We start from the raw sequence: 25,172 nt of genomic DNA, 5'->3' as shown, positions 1-25,172 counted from the left end.
TAATAACACGTGAATTGTACTGTAAATTGTATGTGGTCAGTGATGACACATTTGCTGATGAACAGAAATTGTTTTATTTCTATGAGCGTTACCATGTGCAGTTTTATTCAAGAGCTGCTGTGGCTGTTGAATTCTTTTACATTTGGGGAGCGGACAAGTCTTCCTCCACGATGACTGAAGGAACTTTAACACATGGTTATATTATTTATAATAAGAACAACAAATGTGAATTAGGTACTTCATCTGGTAAAACAAGCAAATATTTTAATATACAAATAAATATAATACGTATAGTTTACGAAAGCCTGAAGCTGTATTTTATGGGGTCACTTGAATGCGGCACAAAAACGCATGCTCGTGGCCGCGCCCCCTTGTAGTAGGGCGGGGAGTAGCAGTCTGTTTGACAAGAAGTTACTCAAGCAACGGACGAGATTTTACAATCGGGCTTGTTTCACAACCGTGGACAAGCCGTAACGCCTTTGGGGTCAATTTATCCCTGCCAGGGTGGTGGCCTGAGAACACGGACCTTTGTCCAGGGCACAAGGCACCGCTAGTCCACGCGTGCCGCGATAACCCCCCCACCCCATTTCACGTAATTTCAGCACGTTTTCCGCTTCTGGACGAGCAACCGCTCAAAAACAAAACAGCTTTTCGGGCTTTCACAAGTGTGTGTGAGCGTGACTTCACGGGCATGTGACTTTGAGAAGCTTCTCTAACAAGACCTCGGCGGCCAGAGCCACAGTAAGTGTAATTGGCCGTCCACCCATTGCGCTCTTTACGCGTTTTTTGGGGCCATGGAGCTGAGTTCGGCGCTTCTCACCATCGGGGGATCCTACGGATTCTTTCGCTCTATCAACACCGGAGTTGCCCGACTACCTGTGCCGGAAGCTGCCCGCAGAAATGCGCTTAAATGGAACAACATTTCCACGTCCTTCGTGCACAGCCTCGTCACCGCCATATGGGCAGTGCTTTGGTAATGAGGCTCACTTTCTAATCAGCGATTTTATCAGATTTAGTAAAAAAAAAAAAAAAGTTAAGACATCTCAACTTTTTGTTTTCCAGCTTTTTTGTGCAACCAGAGATGGCTGAAGATTTGATAGAAACACACTCCGTGTTTTCTCACGCACTGGTGTCTTTTTCAATTGGTGAGTAACTAAACACCGCGGTCAAATACTGAATGAGTTGGGCGTGTGGCTGTCTGAGACACCTCGTTGATGATGGAATTCCACCCTGGGTGTGCCCTCACTGTTTACAGTATTCATATAAGGACAACATGGCGAACCTGTCATGTTCCTCCTACATGGTGTGTGCACATAGCAAACATAAAACACATCAGTTATATTGTACATCTATTTAGCACAGTGGTCTAGTCTACATCATACTTGTGAGGTTGCAGTCCTTCCGGTGTTGAGTTAGCATGTTCACTCTCTGCATGAGTGGTTTTCTCTTGAGACCTGGGATTTACCCCACATTTCAAAAACAGGCATGCCAGGTTCATTGAAAACTCTAAATTCTCTCGGGTGATCTCCAGCTCACACCAAGACCCTAATAAGGATGAGCAGTATTGTGGCTTCACGCTTTTCCATCTAGCCACAGGTTGCGGTAAATATTAAATTCTGCATATGATTGAGTATTATTGTAAAAAAAAAAAAAAGTGTCTGTGCATGTCGGCGTGGCAGAACACTTTATTTTGGGGTGAAATGTCATGTACAGTTTTTGATTGGCTACAATGTAATTTATGATAAATACAATTTTTGAATTTCCACAAAACCAGCTGCAGGAGGTCAGCCACTGAAGCACACATATTGCGCAATAGGGCTGCCTGTTTTGGCAGTATCGTGTGGTGAGCTGTAAGCATAACATGCATGTTTTTGGAGTGTGGGAGGAAGCCGGAGTGTCTGGAGAAAACCCACACAAGTACCAGGAGAACATGCATGAGCAGCTTGGATTGAAACCCTGAAAGAACTTCAGTCAGATGTCATCACAACAACACGATGTAAAAGAACACTATACATAAAACTAAGCATAAAACTACACAATAGTAAATAACAAACAGAAGATTACGATTCACCCAGAATGGAGAGCAATAAATTTTGACCAAATGAACAAAATCCAAGCACAAACAAATCTATTTCGGCGACCATGCTGTTTCCTTTACATGACAAACAACTTTCGATGTTTTGTAATGATTCTTTTTGCTTTGTTTGTTAGATTTTTATACTTTTTTTTTTGTGTCTGGAAAAGGGCTATCTCTTAAACTTGACTTTCTCACACACAAAATACCCTCAATTAAAATTAACTCATAAAATGATGCTGTAGTTACATCACAGCAAAAAAGTTCCGCATTTGAAACTATTTGTTCAAGCACATCTGTGGCGGTGTTGTTGAATTGTTTTTCCTTAAAAAAAAACAACAACCTGCCACACCTGTGTCCATATGCTTGTCCATAGTCTTAAAATAGCATCTGTTGCTATTTTCCGATAAATCCTTCAACAGTTTAAGAACTGCCCTCGCCCCCTCAACTACAGCTTGGCTGCTTGCCACACAGCTAGGGCTCCCCCAAGAATTCCCAGGATGCTTAGCATTCCGAAAAGAAGCCCAGCCCTGGAAACTGGCCGAGTGAAGTGTGTTGCTGAGAAGTGAGCTTCAATGGAGGGCAATATGACTGTGGCACCACATGTCACTCCCTCTCACTCGTGTGATGTCACTGAGCAAGAAGGCCCTGATTTGCAAAGGGCTGTGGTGTGATTCTGAGGTAATGCTCGTTTTTCGAGAGAAGTTAGCCCCAACATGCCGTTTGTGGTACACCACGCTCCCATTATGGCATTTAATCCATAGTTCATTGCGTAGTGAAAGACAACCTTGTTTCGGGACTCTGTCACCATCTCCAGAACAAATCGAGTTAGTGTTACTGTTAATGCGCCCTTTTGTTCTCTCCATGGCTGTGCTTGGAACAGATAATCATATTAAACAAGATGCAGCCACAAGACAGACATAGAGGATTCATAGTTTAACCTGTCATGTTTGCACTTGTCAGTCACAGAACACATTGACCATTCTTTGTTCCTAATTCCGACAGTATTTTCTACTACAAAAAAAAACAAAAACGTCCATATCCATGTAACTGTACTGGTGAATAAAGAGTTGAATTTGAAGACGATGATTAGGTAGGTAGCTGTTTTCTGTAAACGAAATAGTTCAGGATTCTGTTAGAGAAAAAAAAAAAAGCCCCATCTAAAGCCTTTTTTCAGCCAACTGCTTCAGTCATGGTTTGGATGGAAGTCAGTGGAAACTGTCTGACTCCTGTGCTGATGATGCACAGAAACATTCGTCTGGGATCAGCAACGTTTAGACACCCTTCTAATTTTCCCTCTACTGGGATGTTGCAGATTGGTGGTAAACTCATTCAAATATTTATTTTCCTTACAGTACAATATTATCATGAGAAATATTGAGATTGATATTTTTTAGAATGTATGAAACATGGACAGCAGAATGCACAGTTAGCACCACCCTTTCGTCTCAGCCATGACCCCAATGAGGACAAATTCTAGAGAAAGTGGATGATGTCATTTTAAATACGTGGGTAGTATGTAACTGCACCATGATGGATTGACCAACTGGGTGAAATGGCAATCTCAATAAACAGTTGATCATTAACAGGAATTTAGATTCTCTGGTGCCATTACAAACAGTCGTTCAGTTGATCGCTGTAGATTTCAGCACAGCTTTTGAGTCATGGATAAGGTTCACAGGGTGAATTTGGGTTTGTCACGTCCTTTTATGTGGGGGAGAAATGTCAACACGTAGGTCAAACACTCACATTCTCTCACAATTATGACATATTTGTATACGATACGTGTCCTGGCAGAAAGTGTGTATTGCGAAAGATGATGCTGTCCATGGAATGAATCTCAAACATCCTTCAAAAAAAAAGTTACTGATATTAAAAAAAATCTATCCGTCACGGATAGAATTAAATCTGAGTCATGTTCACACCATATTTCATGGTTGTATAATTAACAAATAAAAAAAAAAAAAAAGAAGTAAATCATTTTTGCCAATAAATGTTCTTTCTCTCTCTTTTTAATATGAATAATTTGGGGCATCAAAACAGCAAACAATATTAGGATCATACACTTATTTTCTCTGCTTTTTTATCAGAAACCTGTGTTTTTGGAAAAAGTGGAAACACTTGGCTGGCAATTCTGCTTTGAAAACGCTGGAAGTGATATGTTTTTTTATGTCAACAATACAACATTATGTCTGAATATTTTCTGAATGGACTACTCTCGGTACTATTTCCTGTTTTTCTGTGACGTACATTTTTTTAGGTAAGACCTATAAAACCTTCATAGCAGTTCAAGGTGAGAGAATAAAGTGAAACGGTGTCACGTTTCCAACACAATGGCCTCAATTCTTGCCTCATCAAATCTACCGCGCTCACCCACACACCGCCCCCTTTATCTTCACCACTCCATTATTTTTACAGCATTCTCAAAAGCTGTCACCATGGATACGGCAAATGGCGGTGAGGGGGTTGGTCAGTGGATATGAATAGCTCTGTTCTCCAAGACGCATCTTGGTTGCCATCATGGTTGCCATCATGGTTGCCATGGAAGCAGGGTCTCCCTGGATTGCCTTGATATGCCCGTCGCACTTGTTGTGACAGTGAATTTGTTGCGCTTTTATCAATGAACAAATTGTCCCCCCCCAAAAAAAAATCATGAAATTCACTTTGGCTAAATTTCTTTCTCTCCCAACAGGTTACTTCATCTATGACCTCTTCGACATGGTGAGATACCAGAAGTTAAGTCAGTTCTGGGAGCTCGCCTTGCATCATATCGTAGTAAGTCTTCAAACACGATAAGCGCTTAAGCTCTGTTTTAAATTGGGTTGCATGAAAGGTCAACTTAAGGTTCGTAAAGAGGTCAGTCTAGTTATACAAAACAAGACAATAAATAAAACACAGAAGTAATTGTACCAAAGCTCCAGTAGGCCCATCAGAAGCGCGGAAGAGGCACAGACAAAATACTTGTCTTTCTTGTCTTGTTACACAAAGAACCAGTGAGGGAGGAACAAAGCGGCAATCATTGTGAAATGTAACAACACTCCCCCCAGGCACTCTATGCCTTGACAAAGTCAAACCCTCGCTCTTTTGCCAACACTTCGTTGTTGTCATGAACAGGTTGGATCAGATCGGCATTCTCCTGTCGTGTTGAAAATGAGGAAATTACTAATAAAATGACAACTCACTTGAAATTTATACCTGTAATAATAACTCGTAATTTTCACATGTCCTGAGTGTTGTTAGTCACCTAAATGTTGAACGGAGGCTGTGATGTACCAAAGTAAAATTCCTTGTTTGGCACGCTCAAACATGGCGAATAAAAACTCTTGAATCTTGAATTTATAATGTCAAGTTATCTATCGACCACAGTTGTAAATTGATCCATTTATTTATTAAGATATCATCACAGACTAAAGATGGCAAAGAAGAAAAGACAACGATGACCTTTGAACTAGAAATGTTACGTTATGGCAACAGAAAAGAATTACACATGTCTAAGCCAATGACTAATTGGATTTGTCCTCTTGCCAAGTACAAAAATATACTGACCACTACTCACACTGAGGTCATAGATGATCAGTCTGTCTATTTTAATCACATGCTTTGCACATACCTATAAAATTAGGGGCAACCTATTTCTGGCCCCAAAATAACCTGACATCACTTTTCCTAACAAATTGTAAGAAAAAGCATTGTGGAATGGCTTTCAGGAGTGACTGTGTTATGAACCCCTAGCTATTAAATAGCAATAAAATGCAGTCAAATGGTAAAAGGAGTCTATGGATATTTTATTTTTCTTTATTTTATTACATTTGAGTATTTCTCCTGGATTGCTTATACCAGGAATTAACCACTCTCACCACATGGTGTCTTGCGGCTCAAGGTCAAACACAGTGTTAACAATAAAGCAGACTTTGACTTTGAAAACAACTGCTTTGTTTCAACTCCAATTTTTCAGTTTCAAAGACCATGACATTATAATCTTGATTAACAATCTAACAACTAAGGTGCATAGTGCAGCATTCATTCAATATTATTTGATAATATGATGATTTTTGCACAGCTGTAACCTTAACACGAACGCAAAGAGAACTCTCAGGATATCTCTTATACTGCATGTGCATTTCCATTGGCTGTCCAAACTTAACTTGACTGAACAAATATTGGAGCTCCTCCGGTTTAGTTAGCTCTCTGATGTTGATTATGTGCCATTGCTCACAATAGCTGGAGGAGAAGATAGCCTAAAAGCTAAAGCTGGTTAAAGGGTGATTTTACAGAATGACAACCGAGAGCAAATGTGAATAACAGTTAGGGGGCGGGGCATCTGAATGAAAGCGGAGTCTCAACCCTTCATGGCTCTGGCGACAATCTGCAGCCAGCTGGCACAACCAAAGCCTCAATTCATGGCCTTGCAGAAGGGGAAGGAAAGAAATGGAATAAGCAATCGTCTTTTAACCCAACACTGAGACGGCGCTGAAGCCACTTACCACAAGTCGTTCCGAATAGTGCTCTTTAAAAACATTTTCATTAAGGCCTGCAATTATAAGATTTTAATTTTTTTTTACTGGTAAGGATACGAATAACCAACCAGTTCTGCTTCATATGCTCAGGTCTGCCAGTGAGGTGTTTGCATGGGTCTTTGCATTAGAGGTGTCAAAATTAATGGATTACTCAACCACCGACTGATTATCAAATCAATCACATCCAAGGTGGATTGTTTCGAGACAATTTCTAAATGAAGATTGTCCAAATCTTATCAACGGTAATCAGGGAGAACATTTTAATACATTTTATTGCAAATAAATTGTATCCGATTATTCGAATAATGGATGAACTAATCTATAGAATAGTCGATTCTAAAAAATATTCAATAGTGACAGGATTAAAAACTACTCCTAGGAAATAGGTCTTTACATCTCAGTGCCAGATACTGTGGGTCATCGCTCGCTGTCTTGTGGAGTCCATACTGTGGTGGTTAAAAGTCATGGGGCTGGGCAACAGTTTTTATTGTCCACGTGAGCGACAAACATGTGAGTTTGTCACAGTCAGATGCTCTTTATCTCTGATTGAACTCGGTTTGCCTCGAGAAATTTGTGTCACCCTGCTTTTATTAGGCAAAATTACATTTTCTTGCAAAGTACACACTCCTCAAGCAGATCAGGGTGTGAGCAGTTACTTTTTGGGTTGTTTGAGGGCCAATACTCGACACAATACTCTACATGATGTCCACACAGGATGGCTGGTGCAGAGATTCAAACCCAGAACTTCAGAACTGATACACTGACTGCATCAAACATCACACTACGTACCGTCATTTGAGTCCACTTTTTTTTTTTTTTTTTTTGGTCTTTTTAGAATCATACTTTTTCTTCTTTAGTCATGTCTTTTTTTCCCTTTCCTTCCAATTTGTTTTTGACATACTTCTGCCTCCAGTTGTGGCAGGTTCATTTGGTGGCAACCACAAATAGGAGAACAACATGTCTCATTTTTCCAGTTCTAAAAATGGATATTACCATGAGCTATCAGTCTCCACGTTCAAAAATAGGGGAACCTCCAATGCTTGATGCAATCCATGACAGAACGTTGATCAACGACTGTATTTGTTTCAATATATGTACTATTCAAATGTCAAAGGCTAAAACAATATTGGATGCTTAGCGAGTTATCATTATCATATTATCGTGGTTCGTCCTTGCTTGCTATCTCAAGGAATGTACATAATCGCAGGTGTTTTTTTTTTTACACATGCTCATGTATTTAGATAAGTGTGGTATCTTTTTATGGTGCACTCCTTACATTTAACAAATCAACAATTTGCCTTGCTAACTGTGAGCTTCTGACATTTTTCACCCGCCAGCATTAGAGTACGTCTTAACACATAGTGAGGCACAAAGAACTAATATTTCACAGACTGAGGGAGGGAATGAGGACATTTTTGTGTGGTCAACAATGTGATGAATGTGTTTTTCTCAGCCATCTCAGTCCTTTAGTGCCGAACCCCCTGGGTCCCCCCACTCATGTTTTTGTGTTTTCACCCAGACAAGAGGGGAGACATCTGGTTGTCCACTTGAACCCCGGGCCCCCTTTTGAAACAAGCACACCCAACACCAAACCTTCAGCTTCCTGAGTGGCGTTCCACAAATGCGTGCACCCACTTCAAACATTTCTGTTGTAATCCTACTCCCTCCTTTACCCATAATGCTCTCTGCCCCCATATCCTTGTATTGCCGCGAAACATCGTATACCATCCCCCCCCATGTTCTCCCGTGGGTATGATTCAGAATAGAACCAATGAAAGACACTCGTCAGACATTTGCATTTGGGGAGTCAATTGGAATTAGAATACAAGTAGACGGAATTGAGTGTGCACATTTGGGTTTCGCTCGGCAGGACCGAGCAAGCCAGTCTTGTTTGGCTGAGGACAGGTCACACGGTTCAACACGTGTGTACCATGCATACCAAAGAGGTTGCAGACAGGGAAAGCCAACCATCAATTTATTCATTAAATTACGAGGTATTTGTTTACAGTTGACGTATGAGCGGTTTGTGTAGGCAATTATTCACCCGAAGCTATGCTGACAGGCAAGGTGTAGCAACCGCACCCTGATTCATGGCTCACATCATTTTTCATATAAGCTGGGGAGAACGGTGTGCTCCATTGAGTTTATTATAAGTATTGGCTCTCTACATTAATTAAAAACATTTGCTCAACAATCTAATTATGATGAAATGTGGAAGTATGCCGGATGATCTTGTAGACTCATCCTTGTGGATTCCATCCAAATATGACTGTAACGTGACCTGCCATCAGGCGACAGCGGTTAACTCAAGTCGCATGATAGTGGTCACGGACACCACCACCCGCTTTTCTTCAGATGGATGCATGTGTTTTGAAACATTAAACCTAGCCTAGCTTAATCATTACTGTTTCTAAGGAGAGGCTGTATTGTTGCCATTCCTCTATTGAGCTTTGTCTTTGTTTCCTCTCAGTCTTTTTTTTTTCCCCTGATGACCACTCTCAAGGAACCAAGCAAGCACAGACTGGTCCCCACGTGATTGCTTAAGAGCTTTTGCTTTTGATCGTTATCTGTAAGCCAAGTGTATATCTGCCGATTCATCAAACAAGAATGCTCCTCAATAGACTCAGCGCAGAGCTACCTTTATGTATGACTGTACGTGAAAATGTTCAGCTCGAGTGTGTGGTGTGAAATCTAAAACAACTTTAAGAGTATGAGACTAAAAAGTAACAGCTGTTAAACTTCACGCACCTGTCCTGACAGTAATGGTGTAAAATTATTTGCTCTCATTTTTTTTTGAAATCACAATTTTTTTTTAATATCCACTGTAAAGTGAGCTTGCAAAAAAAAATCCTGAAATGTGCAATTAACACAATTGTACCTGGAATGTCTTGATTTGTGTGCATGATGTGTCTTTTTTTATTTTCTTCCTTATCGGGCTCGGTGTATCCTGTCCAGTCTTATCTTTTAATGCTGAAGGTCGCAAACGCTCCTATTATCTTAACTTGGACCTGTGATGATTTGTTTTGTGGAGATGCATCTTCATGCCTCCTACACGGCCCTTCTCATCCCTTGTGTATTACTTGCATTACTTCATTGCTACTAATGTTACCTACATGACGATGGAAACAAAAGGCAGGCCTGTGGTACTTTGTCAAGAGAACGATTAATTTAGCCCATTGGGAGAAAATGCAGGCAATGGTTCCTGTACGTAGTTAAAAAGATCCCATTCAAATACATTTTTGTGCTAACATTGCGTCAATAGTGCAAGAGGAAAAATACACTCAATTCCCCTGTTTGAATGAATGAATGATACATAAATAAAATATTTTACAAATATTAACATACTACAACCCATGATAAGGACAACCCCATCACCAAAAATTCAAAATAAGGCAAAATACTGTGCAAAAAGCTATACAGAAAACAAACCACAATCCTCGCACCAAAATCAACTTATGTAAGTAGAAAGCTAAAGTTTTACACCAATAGTTGTCTAGCTTGGGCTGATTCATCTTAATACCTGGAAAATCCCAGCCTATTAAAATGTATTGTTCTTGGAGATGCTTAAGAATTGAAGGTCTCCACAATGTTAGATCTAACTCTTACATTCCCTTGGGTAGATCAAATTGATACAGAATACAAACGTATTATTGTTTTGAGGACTCGTGCTTGATTGTAGAGAGCGGGAATTGCAGAGTAACTCCTACTAATGTGCTTTGTTGACTTTTGTGGATTCTTGTATAGAACAACCTTTTCTAAGAAAATGGAAACTGCACATTTTCTCATTCCACTTCTGTTTAGTTGTGTGTTTGAAAGCCCAGGTGCCCTAAAACATTTGTCTGGCTCTGCACTGCAGTTTCTTTCCTCTCTGGCTCTTAATTTATCCCCTCGGTGGTGTGATTCAACCCGTGCCACATGAGATTTCCAGTTGATGCTTAAGTATTCCAAATGTCCGACAGTTTCCAGGAGCTGTTTGAGAATTACTGGGATTCCCCTTCTGTCAGGGCCCGCCAGAAGAAGCATCGAATTTGGCCTCTTTGCTCCATAAATGGCTTCCAGGCAGCCCTCATTCAAGCTCAGAGAACTGTGATGCATTTATATTTTTCTCTCACAACTTTGCACTTTTCTCCCCTTTCTAGTCTTTTTATGGTCATGAGTTAATGAGGTTCCTCACCTCTTCCACAATGCAATGACTTGATAGCCACTCAGGACTCAACTATCAGTGTTTAACCACCAAAATTAGGAAAGGGGGGATTGCAATTGGCTCTTTACAATATGCACAAACACCATAACCATCAAGTAAGGATAAGCGTCACCAAGCTAGAAACCGTTTAAGTCCCTTGTATTGAAACAAAAATCTGACATTTATTTTGCCTTTATAGTTTTGTGTTGTAGCCTCTATGGTAGAATTCTCATTTGTTTTGTTGACTAACTCCAGTTAGCATTACTCAAGAAAGTATTTTAAAGGAGGACACACCCTTCTTCCAATGGATGTACTTGTGGTGGCCTTATTTTGTCCACACCCATTTATCCAATGAGACAACGCAGAACAGTCAAAAGCTGCCAAGTTATTAATGCTACCTCTGCAGTACTTCCTGTTCACGGGAGGTGAATACAAAGCCAGACATGCTGGTGTCCTTCAATGTTTTTGTTATAAAATGACCACCTCGTCAATTTGCTCGACAGTTTTGTGTCAATTGCTCTTCAGCTTTTGGTTGTGACCCCACGCTGCACTCTGGTGTCGTAAATGCATTCTTTTGTCACCATTGTCATCTAATGCAGGGACTCGAAAGCTTGGATGTGGAACAGAAGTCATTTTGGAATGTTTTTAATTTCAGAAATGAGGTCACCACTCATTGACTGCTAGTTGCAAGTTTCTATTATTAAATGTGAGTTGTCATGTTTGTATGTGTTTTTATACATTTAAAGGCGTACATTGATAGACAAGCAGCAAACGTTGGTGTGCAGTTAAGCACACTGAATCGGGTGCCTCGATTTACACTCAGGCTAAAGAAATAATCAGAGTGAGTAGTCAGTTAATCTGGCATCTAATCAGTGGTTGAAGGTGTTAGTTAAAGCTGCCTTGCCCTAAAAGATACACAATGTTCTATCTTCAATACCCATTGTCGAAAGTGAACCCTGTCTCATACAGACACAAAAACAAAAAGAATGAATGACTGACAAGAATATTTATGTGCATGAAGTTGCAAAGATTTGTTGGCAAAAGTAAATGTCAATCAATCCACAGTAAAATAGACCAGACTGTTTTTAAATTGAGACAGTTCAGCACTTTACTACTCTTTCTAGGAGTAGCCCTTTTTTTTTTTAAATACACATTATTTATTCAGGGTCACTTGCTTAATTTTATTTTTTATTTTTTTACCTGTTTGACACCAATTTATCACTGTTTATTCACTTGTGTCAGCGTTTTAATTGTTAGTGGGCGGACTCAAACATCGGATGTTATGGTTGTAAAAGCACGTGTGTCACGTCATGAAGGGCCTAGTTGTTGGATTGCTTGGGTTCTCGATGCTGCCACCTTGTGGGGACTGAGTGTTAGTTGTTATTCAACAGAATTTTATAAGAGCTGCTTACCAAAGGTGTGTGTTGACCTTTGCTCTAAATCCTATCACTCGCTGCAATGTTTCCATATTGTGCATGTTGATGCATTTTAACTTTGTTTATAAATAAAACCCACAAGGTGTCTCTCATGTAAGGGTAAAAGGAGATGAAATGTTCATTAAAATCAGACAGATCAGAAAATCAGAAATTCCTTTTCTGCCAATGAAACTGTAGCATAAATGGACAGATCGCTGATGCAACCCTAACATCATCTAAATACAACACAATCTACCTTAACGACACAAAAAAAACATAAAAACACTCACTGTAAATCTCAATTGTAGAGAAATTATGGACATATATGATGCAACATTGGAGTTGTGTCCATTATCATTTAAGAAAAGTAATTGTTAACGTGGCCAGTGGAATAATGATGTGGTTACCTTAATGTGAATGTGGTTATTTTATTATTCTTAACTTAAATTGTAATGTGATTTTAAAAAAAATGTGAATATTAGCCAATGAAATCAGCCAGACAAATAATAAGACGGGCCCTAATTATGGCAGCTTAGTTGCAAAGCTCTTCTGTTCTTCATTATCGAATCAACATCAACTTAATTATGGACCGCAACATGAAATGAATTAAATTCATAAGTCAAAACAGCACTGTATTATTTAAAATGTCTGCTTTGGCATAACATGGTTCCCTCCTGTGTGTCCCCCACTAGGTGATCACCTGTTTCGGCCTATCTGTGATGACGTACCACTACATTGGTTTTGCTGTGGTGGCTCTGTTGGTTGAGGTCAACTCTGTGTTCCTCCATCTCAGGCAGATCCTGCGCATGGCCAACCATGCCGCCAGCACCGTTTACCGGGTCAATAGCATGATCAACCTGGGCACCTACGTGGTGTTCCGCATCAACACCCTGGCCTGGATGACCCGCTGGCTGGTGCTTAACAGAGACAAAGTGCCTCTCATGGCTTATACGCTGGGCAGTGTGGGCATGGCCATCATGACGGTCATGAACATCATTCTGTTTTACCGCCTGCTCAGGAGTGACTTCCTACAGAGCAGCACTCGGGAAGCCAAGAAAGAGAAGGAAACATAGGGAGAATTCATTTGGTGTTTGATTTGGTACATTTCTTCTCCTCTTTGTTGTTATTATTCAGCTTCACTACATCTCTCCACTCTTCCACATACCAACATTACACTTACCGCATCACTGCAGAGACCCGCTTTGGGTGTTCCCAAATGTAGCTTATGGTGAGTGAAGCCCACAAGCACCTCCATTTGAAGCAACACTTCGTGGCGTTATTGTATATCATCGTTTATATGACGTATGGGTGTGGGCTTGTTCACCACTGAATGAATTAATCAACCAAATCTAATCTTTATTTAAACTAATTATGCAAAGGTGATGTCTTTTTTTTTATTTTTAGCTTAACATCAAGCCTGCTACCTCAGAAAGGTTTTAACACTTTTTTGCCTCTTTCAGTACGAGCATTGTTAATCATTGTCAAATGTGGCATAATAAATCCCCATAATATGATAAGGCTGAAGCATGGATAATTATATTTGGCCCATGCACAGAAACTGAAAATATTCAGGAGTGTCAATAGAGTCCAATAAACGACCCCGTTTGTCAATCCAAATGTTGGAATTCAGCAGTCAAATGTCACCACCATGTAAGCAAACAGGGAACTTGTGAAATAGTCTAAAATAGTAAAAAAAATCAACTTGGATCTGTCTGATGTGTTGCTGGTTGGAAGTGCCATTCTTATAATGAATGACCTTTAGATGGCAGCACACTCAGCAATCACCTCAATGACCTTAGGGAGAGAGAAAAAAAAATTGGTTCCCAGTTGTCTTAATAAAAGGTTGGTAATATTCCTCCATTATAAAAAAAAAACCGGGAGATAAAGAACTACAGCACATTTAATATTCACATGTCACACTTTTTGACATCATCTGGTTATGGAGTGCACTTCTGTCTCATGCCAATGCATTTATTTCTTACCATGCTAACCAGAATATAAGCTAGAGACAAAATGTGGAGCTACTCTGTGCTGCCAATTTAGCGAATGCAAAGCTAGCCTGTTTTTGCGGGGTTATACGAAACTAATAGTACTTTGCCTCCAGACTGCGTTTGCGCAAAGCCAGAACTGGTTAATTGACACTGGTTTCATTTCAGACATGATCGATGCCAGAAAACCAAAGTATTTTAATACAAACTATCAAATTCAAATTTACCCTTTAAAAAGAGGACAGGTCACTTCACTTTGCAAATCCTTCGTGTTTGTAGAATTGATTACTTTGGTGAATTGAAGACTTTAAAATTATTTTCTTTATTCAATGTTTTACCAGGTAAGCCAATTGAGAACTTTTTCTCATTAGAAATGGCAACCTGGAGGAAAGGTGTGTTAAGTGTCTTGCCCAAGGACACAACGACATGTGACTGTGACAAAGCTGGGATTGAACCGCCAATCCTCCGGTTATTTAATGACCCACTCTACTGCCTGAGCCACAGCCGCCACTGTTTTAAATGCCAAGTTGTGAGGATCATTGGAAAAAAAAAACGTTTTTTAGCTGGCCAGGGACTGAACTCTGCCTGCCAGTCTGATTAATTGGCACAACCCAAAAAGCTTTAAATTATATGTACCACAAAAGGATGACAAAGCACTTAAAACGGGAAGATGACAAAACATCAACACCATGCAGCTAGCACACAGGTGTCAAACTCCAGTCCTCGGGGGCCGCATTCCTGCATGTTTTCAAAGTGTCAAACACACGTGATTCAAATGATCCGTTCATGCTCTGCAGGAGCCTGATAATGATCCTGATTAATTGAATCTTTTTGAATTGAAAATTGAAAAACTTCAAAAATATGTAGGAATGCGACCTCCGAGGACTGGAGTTTGTCAATAATGAACCCATATAACACAAACAACAGTATTCCAGTTCAGTCATTCGACACAACCAAACCACCTTCACATGACATTCATCAAATCATCAATCATACGTAATCTGCTTTGGCCTGAGAACAGAAGCAGCAAATTTTGTTGTATTTTTGGTTTGGGGGTTCAATTGTGTATATTTGTAATTTATTTGTTCTGAAAGAAGAGTTCCGTTACAAATGAGCTAATTGCTTAAAGCATTTGAAACTAGCAATCGTAATTGTGTTTATGTTGCCTTTTTTTTTTTATCAACCTATGTGTTGCTGTTAAAGGACGAGTCCGAACCCAATGCCACAGAAGGACTAAAAACAACAAAGCTGCTCTTGACTTGCAGTTGTCCACCTGAATGGAAACGCTATTCAGTGTTTATCACAGCAGCCTTATATTAAGATCAATATATAGTTCTTTGATTAAAAAAAAAAAAAAAAACTTTTTTAGTACACTTACTAGGCAGTAGACTGTACCTCTTCCGACCAGTGTAATGTAATTGTCATTTTTGTGTCTGCGAGTCTGATTGCACCCTCATTGTGATGTATTGATGATTGGCAGCCAGATTGAGATACATTATTTGAAGTTGTTGAAGTTTTGGCAACATCAACATTGTGAGAATATATGATCATTGAAGATGATTTCCATGCATCTTTTCCAACATGCATACTGACTTGGTTGAAATTATATTTTCAATACTGCATTTAATTCATCAAAAATGGTTTTATTATCTAAATATCATGAATATGATGTGAAAAAATAATGACAGCTCAACCCTTTTTAAGGGAGCTCATGAATTACAAAGCACAAGATACCAGTTTATCTGCGAGCAACTTAGCTTTGCTCAGTGTAAATATCACTTACTTCTTCTGGCACAGATTATTTTGTATCTCACACTCCCAATTTATGTTTATAAAAAACATTATTTCGTGTTACAATAAAGAGAATCACTCTAGATTGTTTTCCTTATCTTTTTATGTACTGCAAACAGAGGCAATTGTTGTAATTCGTATTATATCCACAAGGGGGAAATGCAGTGTCACAATCAAAGTGTAATTTTCATCCTTGGCACATACACGGACGTTTACTAACCACACTAAAACAAAACTGCACACTATAAAATGTGCAGGTGTTTGGACAAACCATTAGTATTATTAGGGTTAAATAATATTTACGAAGGATCAGCATCAGGTGGATTGTTGGGGGGGTCCTGAACCGTCATCGCTTTAAATTACTTTTATAGGTTAAATTTAAAAACAAAAATGAGGATATGTCAAAATTGGATGTGCTGGAAAAAATACGTCAAAACTACGCTCAAGGGTACTTAAAGGTATCTCAGATTTAAATATATTACTTACCAGTATTATTTCAGTACTCATTTTATTTATTTATGAGGCGTGGAGTAATATTTTGGTAGTGTAAAATATGTGCCTTGGTTAAATCACAATTAGGAAGTAGAATGTATCTTTTGTGTGCCCCCCATGTGATATCTTGGCATGTTTGGATTTCTCCAATCAGCTGCTACGTCGCCTCCGTGGTCCGATGTCTGTTCTCGCGTGATCTCATCACAGAGTCCAATTGTCGCCCCTCCTACCCATGCCACCCACAAGTCCCCCTCCCCGCAGCAGCGCGCATCATCCATCCATCCATCCCCAGCTTTTTGACGCCTCACACTGGGGGCGTTAGAAGGATGTTGCGCATGTTAACGTTGGGTGCCACGGTGCTCGATAAAAACCAAGCAGTCGCCGTGTTGGAGCGGGAGCCATGTTCGATTATTATGTCCAGCCGCATTTGAGCACTGTCGACACTTTGAGACTGCTTGATGTTCACTGGAGCTGCATGAAGAATGCAGCCTGCAAAATCGACGCTGGAGAGCAACATATTTGTGTGCCTTGACGGTCTATTGTCTTGAATACTTTACATTAAAGGTAAGTTAAAAAAAAAAAAAAAAAAGAAACACCCAGGTATGATTTTTCTGTCCATCTGAATCCAGTGTTCATTTATTTTACTCCTTAGGGCAGAACCTCAATAAGAACTTCTGTGGTGATGACGTCTTTGAAAGCCGTTCTGGAGCTCCACAGGGTTGCACATCCATAAAATGTGCATCCCATTGAGCAATCGCAAAGGAGTGGAAAACCGCAGGATTTCATGGAAGTCAACTTTCCATGACAATGATGGAAATTAATGGGGATTAACTTGAAATTGTGAGTAAAACAAGAAACGCAAATTGGTCCTGTCCTAAACAGCTTTCATGCAAAATTGGTAGCTCTCCTTGCCCTTATGAGAGGGCATTACAGCGTTATCTCATTCGAGCAGCAACATATATAAAGTAGTCTCGTATTTCCAAAAATTGACCAAGCGACGGCTTGTAACTCTTCTCATTTAAGATACCACTGCACTTGCTGTTTTTTTATTCTCATTTCTCAGCGTTATATGTTTCAGTTTCCTTTTAAGAGCCAGCGTACAATTTCTTTTGTTTCCCATACATTCCCCACAACTTCCCATGGAAAGCTTCCAACTTTCAAGCCTAGTCCCATCTCAGTGAAGACCCTCACCTACCCACGGGTGCAAAGCCAGTCATGGCTGAAGATAGCAAAGTGGCCCGGCAGTTGGAGAGCGTGGAGAGGAGCGTGGTGTTCCTCAGACAGGAGCACCTCACTTTGCTCCACGGGCTTCACATGGAGATTCTTGCCCTGCAGAGACGATGCACGGGTAAGTGGCTTATTAAAAATGGATGCATCAAATTATGATTCAGCTTTTTCTTTTGAAGCGGTGGTGGGAAGTACTTCATTACTGTACTTCACTCGATTTTTTTTTCACAAAGTACTTTGCTTGAGTATTTTTTCTGATGAATTTTAACTTTTATTACCTACGGTGGAACACAAATACCTGTATAATCTACTCCTCACTTTATTAAATTATGCTCGTTATTTTTTTCAACCTTCATAGATGAAGTCAGGATGTAAAAAAAGATGTTCAGAATGTTTGGACTTTGTACTTTCTTACCTTTACTTAGGCACAGCAGTTGAATCAGTACTACTAATTTTTTATGCGTGCCATCTTTGATGTATTAATTTTCATTGCCTGATTTGCAATTGGCTGCTTCATTTTGATAGTATTATTTATAAAGTAAACCATATGGTATTTTCTAGTGACGAGAGCACCAAACATTGTCCGACCACCAATCTCCAATTAATCTGCAGATAACTATTAGTGTAATGACAGATATACATCCATCCATTCATATATCCATAAATTCTACAGTTGTGGCAAATGCTTACTACCTACAATAGGCCAGGATCATAACTGTCCTTTTGACATGAATCAATGTCAGACAATGACAACATGGTGATGTCACTCTGCAATTCCCGGAGATGACATCATTATGGCTTACCCGGGTATGGATCTATGCAGTTCATTTGATCAAATCCAGCTAGCACCAACACTAACTTTACTACCACGTCAATAATTTATTGTCTTTGCTTCATCCAAACAGTCACTCCTTTATCCACATTAACTGCCATAAGTGCTTCTTAGTTTGTAACCATATACAGCATACGGCAGATTTTGCCAAATCAAACACAGCATGATCAGAAAAATGATCATGTTTTGCAGTTATGGACTTTTTTCAGCAGTAATATGAGACTGAAGGGCTATTTTACAGCAAATAAAAAAATGTGAGACCTAATGTTTTCATGGGACACGAAACTTGAAGAATGGAGAGATCTTGAAGAATTTGAAACAATAATCGTTTGTGATCTTTCCTTCAATGAGTGCCAGCTTCCTAAAGGGCACTATGAGGGTGATCTGAATTCCGCTGTATTAAAGTGTAGGAATGTTGACTCGCTCTTCTGTGTCCCTGAAAACAAAATTCATTGGTGTCTCATTATCATGATCGAGAGAGCTTTTACCGATGTTGGCAAGCTCGAGTACTGTAAAGTTCAGTTTGTTCCTGTAAGAGTCACAGCTCTGAACATTATGAAAGAACCTCAGATGGCTCAAAAAATGAATAACTACCTGATTTACGCCTTTAACTGCACTTGCATCAAAATGTAGAAGGTTAAACAGCCATTTTTTTTCCTCAGGGGCGCCTCCATTTGAGCCACACCTCCAACTACCAATCCCAATCTCCATACATTGATCCACCACTTGGAACACCATTTACATGCTGAACTATTGCTGTCTGATGGCAGTCAGTAATCTCCATAATATCCCTCATTCTTTCTGTATCACGTCCCATATTCTTTCTTCCCTTTTCTTTTTCCAGCTGCATGGTCGTGTATGTGAGCCTATTGCGATGCTATTAGAGGAGCAAAGCAGTGAAGCCGATTGTCGACGTATAGGCTACAAAACAAACTGATGAACAACTAGTTTTGAAATCAGCGACTAGTAAAAACTGTTCAAATGTTTTAAAAAGAAGAATAGTAACAAAAAATGTGAGCAATATCTTTATGTTTGTAAAAGTAAAGACCATTTGTAATTCTATTAATGACACAAAGTCAATGAAAAATTGGTCTTCATGGGCCACATAAAATGATATGGCGAGCCATATCTGGCCCCCGGGCCTTGAGTTTGACACCCGTGAGTTAAAGCTTTTCTATTATGCAACCACAACAATAAACATTAGGTTAAGTTCATAACTCTCAAACTGAGTATTATTATATTAGTAATAGCAAGATTGTTGATACAGCAGGATTGGATTGTGCAGGTACGCCTGATGTTGCCACTTACCATGTGTTAAGATTACAATTTAGTCTGTTTCTTGGGCCTTGAAATAGGGCACAGCAGTCATTTAGAATAACTAGATAATTAAAGCTGCATGAGGCATGGCGTCAAACACCAATGAAAATCTTCTGACAAGACAGCTAAATCACACACTTGCAGAATAATGTGCTGCTTGACGCCATCCATAATCCTAAAAGGCGCAGAGCATTAGTCAGAGTATTTGGTGAGCATCAGATATAATCCACCCAAAGGGTCCCAGATGTTTACAGGATGAAATAAGGATGAGCTGGCCAAAAAGGTCAGTGACATTCATGCTTTTAATCCAAAAATGTATGTCCTATTTAGCTTTGTAGTTTAACACTCCAATTTATAAATCAGACTGATTTTAGGGCTGCACAATGAATCCAATTTTAATTGTCATCACAATTTCAGCAGACACGATTAGAATGACCTGATTTGACTATTATTTGTATTTCAAATGTAGCCTCTGCCGCATATCTTATCAAGCATTTTCTCAACCAGTAAATCAGCTAACCACCAGAGAGCAAGCACAAAATTGAGGCTTCATTAAACTCCCGAAATAACAAGTGAGAGAAAAGGCTGTTTTGTTGGCTGGGCTTGTGATAGTAAAGAAGATCATAGCATATTTATTCAATCAGTGCTGGGTACATTTGAAGTTCCTCAGTCAACTTTTATTTATTATTTTATGAATTGCTAATCAATTTGTTTTCAAGTTTTTTGCTGCATTGAAAGGTATTGCAATACAAATCCAGATATTTTCCCCGACATAATCAATAATTGTGATCATCATCATGTATCCCTAGTGGACATTCAATGTACAGTGTTCCTGAATTGACTATGAAATGGTACACTGTATATTTGGACACTTTGTCAATTTCTTTTCCACAAAGAGTGCAAGCATAGAAAATAGTAAATTCCAATGCCTTTGTAAAAATGATTTGAACAAACTACAATTGAACCTGGCTGAATTTGCTTTTAATTACATTGCTTTGAGTCACTTGCCTTCTGTCAATAAACATTGTGCACAGACAGTAAGAGTGCAGAGGCAGCTGTTTTTCTTTAAGAACTACATATTGATTTCAGAGAGAGCAATACTCATAAAGCTGCAGCTTGCTGTATTTCCAACTGCAGTAAAGACAGTTTTGACAAAGTAATGGAACTTGGCCAGTCATTCTGTAATGCAAAGTCTCAAATTTAGCTTCATTAATTATGTATGAACACGTACAAATGTGCTTTGCATTAGCATCCAGCATTGGTTAACTTATTAAGAAATTATTTAAGCTTTTTGAAATGTCACTGTGAGTTTTATGAGATCTTTTGGCTCAAACTTGACAACCCAAAATAATGACTGTATTTACATTTCTTAAACCTGTATCTTTTCTGCTTTTCAGAGTTAAACAATGATCTGAAAGTGAAACCTCTGGGTCGAAGCCAAATAGGTACGTTGAAAGATACATTTAATCTCTCATAGTACATTTATTACAGTATGGTAACTTACATCTCTTTGAGATCTCTTTGGATCAGTCCATATCCAAGCACAACCCCCAATGCAGTATCAGCAACACGCCGAAATCCTTGCCTCTTCCCCATCCCCCAGGGACTCTCACTCTCTCGCTCTCACTCTCTCGCTCACTCACTTTCTCTCACCCTCTTGCTCTCTTTCTCTCTCTGACACTTTCCTCACAAACCTTCCTTTCTTTTCACATAGCCTGTACATGCTTTAATAGGAGCTGACCCAATAATCCGAAATGAAAAGAGCAAATGCGTAGCGGCTTTATTAGGCCAATGGGGATAACAAAAACTCTTGCAAAGACACACTGTCCTGGAACACAATATGCAGTCCCTGCTGGATGTTTTTATTCTAGCCTCAATTTAGAGATATGCACCATTTTGTCACACTGAGCAAAAAACAGAGGAGTCAATAGACGGGCAGCGCCCGTGTAGCTGCATTACGCAGCCATTAGCGCCATCTCTTTTTCCAAGGCAGGTTATGTGCCTATCCATCAAAAGAATGCTTTCTCCTCCCACCCGGGAAAATTGATCCGACCTCTTTTTTTTTTTTCCCCCTCAGCTATCGTCTCCCCTTGTGGTCCCATGGGAGGTGTCTGTTTACAGCAGACAGCGAGAGGAAGCAGAAGTAGGCAATGAGAGCTCGTAAGATGCAAAGAAAGGCGAGGTAGCGAGAAATTAAAAGGAAGCAAAAAGGCGGCAGACGGGGTGGAGGGGAGAAGAGTGCGGGGTGATATGAAGATCACATTATGAACTCTCAAGTATTATGCACGAGCTCAACCTGGGTGTGGTGATGATGGGCGATAGCAAACCCGGGATTCAATGTCTGAGGAGCTTTCCTGGAATACCAAAGAGAGACTCTGTGTCTAGGAATATCAGGAGTATCTTACTAAATCACGTTAAGAGTGCATCGGTTCTCTTTTATTCTCTTACATTTATGTCTTATCCAGGTTGTGTATTTTTGCTTGAGGAATGACCAGTTGTCTCCCCACCCTTGGGATTCTCCCCTACAGAGATTCTGACCTATTTCTGCCGTTGAGGCATGAGCACTAACCTCAAAGGATGTAATCTCCTCCTATGACCAGCTTTGCTCAGTCAGCCCGTAGGCCCAGTTCTGACTCCGATTTTTATGTGCACCTCCTTTGCCTCTGAGGGTTTGACAGCAATGAAGGGCGTAAAGGTTGGATACAGAGCAAGCAAGTAAAAAGAATATAGTGTTGTCAGCTTTAAATTTGTGTGAAGAGGACGCTGCAGGCACTGTGTCTCTCGAGACAATATGTATCAGATCTAACCGAATGAACTTTTGGTATACACTGCTTGAGTCCAACTATGGTTTATTTTTAGGTATTGGTGCCAGATAAGCATAAATTATAAAGTGGGCATAAACATTATTGCACCATGTCTACATATATAGACAACATACAGTGGTTTAATTCATTCCGCAACCATTCTGCAAAATTTCTACTTGTATCTCAAATAATTGTTTCCAATTGAAATGAATGGAAATGCCAATGATGTGTTCCAGCCTCCACCAATACATAAGAAAATAAAAAAACAATACGATATGTTCAAATGAAATAATTAAACACAACACTTGAGTTCAGTGCTCCAATCGGACATTTTTGCCCGCAAGTCAAAGCAAAATAAATTAATAATTGGACATTATTCTTTTGTCTTTGTGTTAGAAATACAAGAGGAAGAGGAACTGCTGGAGATTCGCTGCAGGGATGTAGAAGACCGTGTGTGCGAGCAGGAATGCACCATAGGAGAAATTCGTAAGGAGCTGAGTCACAAAGGCGCGTTGGTGGGAGCCCTTCGAGCAAATCTGAAAGAAAAAGAACGCCACTTCCTGGAGGAGCTCAAACGACGCAGCCACTGCTCCACCATCTTGAACACGGAGCTGCAGAAACAGACAGAGGCGGCGGCGTACCTTTCCTTCCAGCTGCACGCTGCCAAGCAGAAGCTGCATCACCAGCGGCTGCAGCAGAGGCATGCGCTCCTGACCAGAGCTTCCGGTCAGGATGCTCAGCACGGCACCGAACACATCTCCCCCCAGCAATTCTTCCCGGGAGCCTCTAACTCCTCTCCTGTGGTCAAACCCAAGCGCAAGAGCACAAGAGCTTCCTCACGAATGGAGCGCGCCCGGGAATGTGTGCCCATGGAGAAAGTGACGGGCCCCGCGGAACCTGCAGCCATGCCGGACCCTGCCCTCTTTCTTCATCCCTGGAGGCTCCAAGTGCGCTCCAAGCAAATGCTAACGCAGAGACCACCTCTGCTTGGTGTGGAACTGGGGGATGAGGAGGAAGTGGCTGAAAAAGGGGTAGTGGTGCCTGAAAAAGATGTACTGATGTCTGCAACTGCAGCGCCCCCTGCTGCTGAGGCACAGGCAGATTAGCAAAGGACTGATCTTTTTCGTTTCTGTCAACGCTTTTGTCCTTCTGCACCTTGACTAAATTACACTGCAGACCAGGGGTGGGCAAACTATGGCCTGGGGGCCACATATGGCCTGTCACGTTCTTCAGTCCATTTACATTGTAAAGACTCCTTGTCATATTGGATGTCACATTAATGTCACATAATTAAAGAATCGGTTGGAAAATTTCTTGTAAATAATAAAATATGTAACATATTAGTAACATATTTTTTATTAATTTATTAGATGATTTTCATATATCCATAGTTAAATATTCAAAACAAAATATATAAAATATGTAACAGTAAGATATTTTATTAATTTATTAGATGATTTTAATAAATTCATAGTTAAACATTCAAAACAATTATGCATTTATTATATTCATTTATCCTTTTATTTTCTTATTATAATTTCAAAACCCTTTTTTGTTTTTCCTCATCTTCAAAATCAACCGTGTCCCCTGAGATCAAAAGTTTGCTCACCTCTGCTGGAGACCATTTTTAATGTCATGGACGACAACACTGGACAAAACTCAGTACGTGTCACTTTAAGTCAGTCTTTGAATCGACTAGAATGATGTGTTTACATGGGTGTCACCTGTGTACTGTGGGGCCTTAAGAGCAACAGCCATGTTGGGTGAACGACGAGCCTTTTTTGTTTGGTTACGACCAACTGTGACCTTTCAAGGTGAACCATAAATCAACCTCTCACTGTGTTTGTGTGACGTCAAGACGAGAGCCACAGCTGAAACTGTCTGAGTGTTTGTGTCTGGGTGAGTCCATCTATGGATGATCGCAGATCAACAGAAATGTTGAACTTGTCTTAATTTCATACAACTATATCTGTAGTAATTGTTCTGTATTTTAATTGGGAGATGGTGGCTAAATATCAGTGAGAAATGGTACAACTATTAATACGGTCCTCACACAAAAATACATTAAGACCAAACGGTCCATTCTTTAATGACGGAATTAAACTCACTGTAGACGGTTGTTACATTTTGACAAGTAATAAGTGTAATTTGTCAGACAGGAAATGTTTGAATTAAGAAATACACTGTGCATTTTAATCAAAATTTTACGAGACTGAATTAGAAATACCAAACGTTTTTGTTTTTTTTAACCGATTCCTCTTAAGTGTGTTTTTTTAAACGCTGTGCTTGATACACGAATTGCTTTGTATAAACAGTTGCCCAGTTGTTATTCAACCCTGAATTTCTCATCACATTCTGTGTTCCAAACAAAAACACTAGAGGCAACTAATCTGCTCGAGAAACTTCCTTTTATTTACATCTCAGGAAAAACGGACCAATAAGAACGTGACTGCTGGTTAAGTGAGGGCTTTTTTTTAAGTTGGTGGTGTGGTTGTAACATTTTCAAAGTGTATAGTACTAACTCTTAAATAC

At 39.8% G+C, this 25,172-nt stretch overlaps 2 protein-coding genes across 2 annotated transcripts; both read left to right on the top strand.

Moving 5' to 3' along the window:
* Positions 1 to 372: 372 nt before the first annotated feature.
* Positions 373 to 16,360, top strand: tlcd2 (TLC domain containing 2). The gene is made up of 4 exons (XM_085916990.1): positions 373 to 973; positions 1,063 to 1,145; positions 4,767 to 4,849; positions 12,882 to 16,360. Exons 1-4 carry the CDS (start codon positions 795 to 797, stop codon positions 13,260 to 13,262), a joined length of 726 nt encoding a protein of 241 aa, XP_085773116.1. The 5' UTR covers positions 373 to 794; the 3' UTR covers positions 13,263 to 16,360.
* A 345-nt stretch (positions 16,361 to 16,705) lies between these two features.
* Positions 16,706 to 24,013, top strand: ccdc92ba (coiled-coil domain containing 92Ba). Its single transcript, XM_085916659.1, has 5 exons — positions 16,706 to 17,024; positions 17,113 to 17,300; positions 17,608 to 17,808; positions 21,234 to 21,281; positions 23,037 to 24,013. Exons 3-5 carry the CDS (start codon positions 17,676 to 17,678, stop codon positions 23,744 to 23,746), a joined length of 891 nt encoding a protein of 296 aa, XP_085772785.1. The 5' UTR covers positions 16,706 to 17,024; positions 17,113 to 17,300; positions 17,608 to 17,675; the 3' UTR covers positions 23,747 to 24,013.
* The last annotated feature ends 1,159 nt before the right edge of the window (positions 24,014 to 25,172 follow it).

This window comes from Syngnathus leptorhynchus, chromosome 7 (genome assembly GCF_054491065.1).
Source record: "Syngnathus leptorhynchus isolate UIUO chromosome 7, UIUO_Slep, whole genome shotgun sequence".
Taxonomy (NCBI): Eukaryota; Metazoa; Chordata; class Actinopteri; order Syngnathiformes; family Syngnathidae; genus Syngnathus; species Syngnathus leptorhynchus.
Note: the sequence above shows the minus strand (reverse complement) of the source record. Positions and strands in the feature narration are given on the sequence as shown.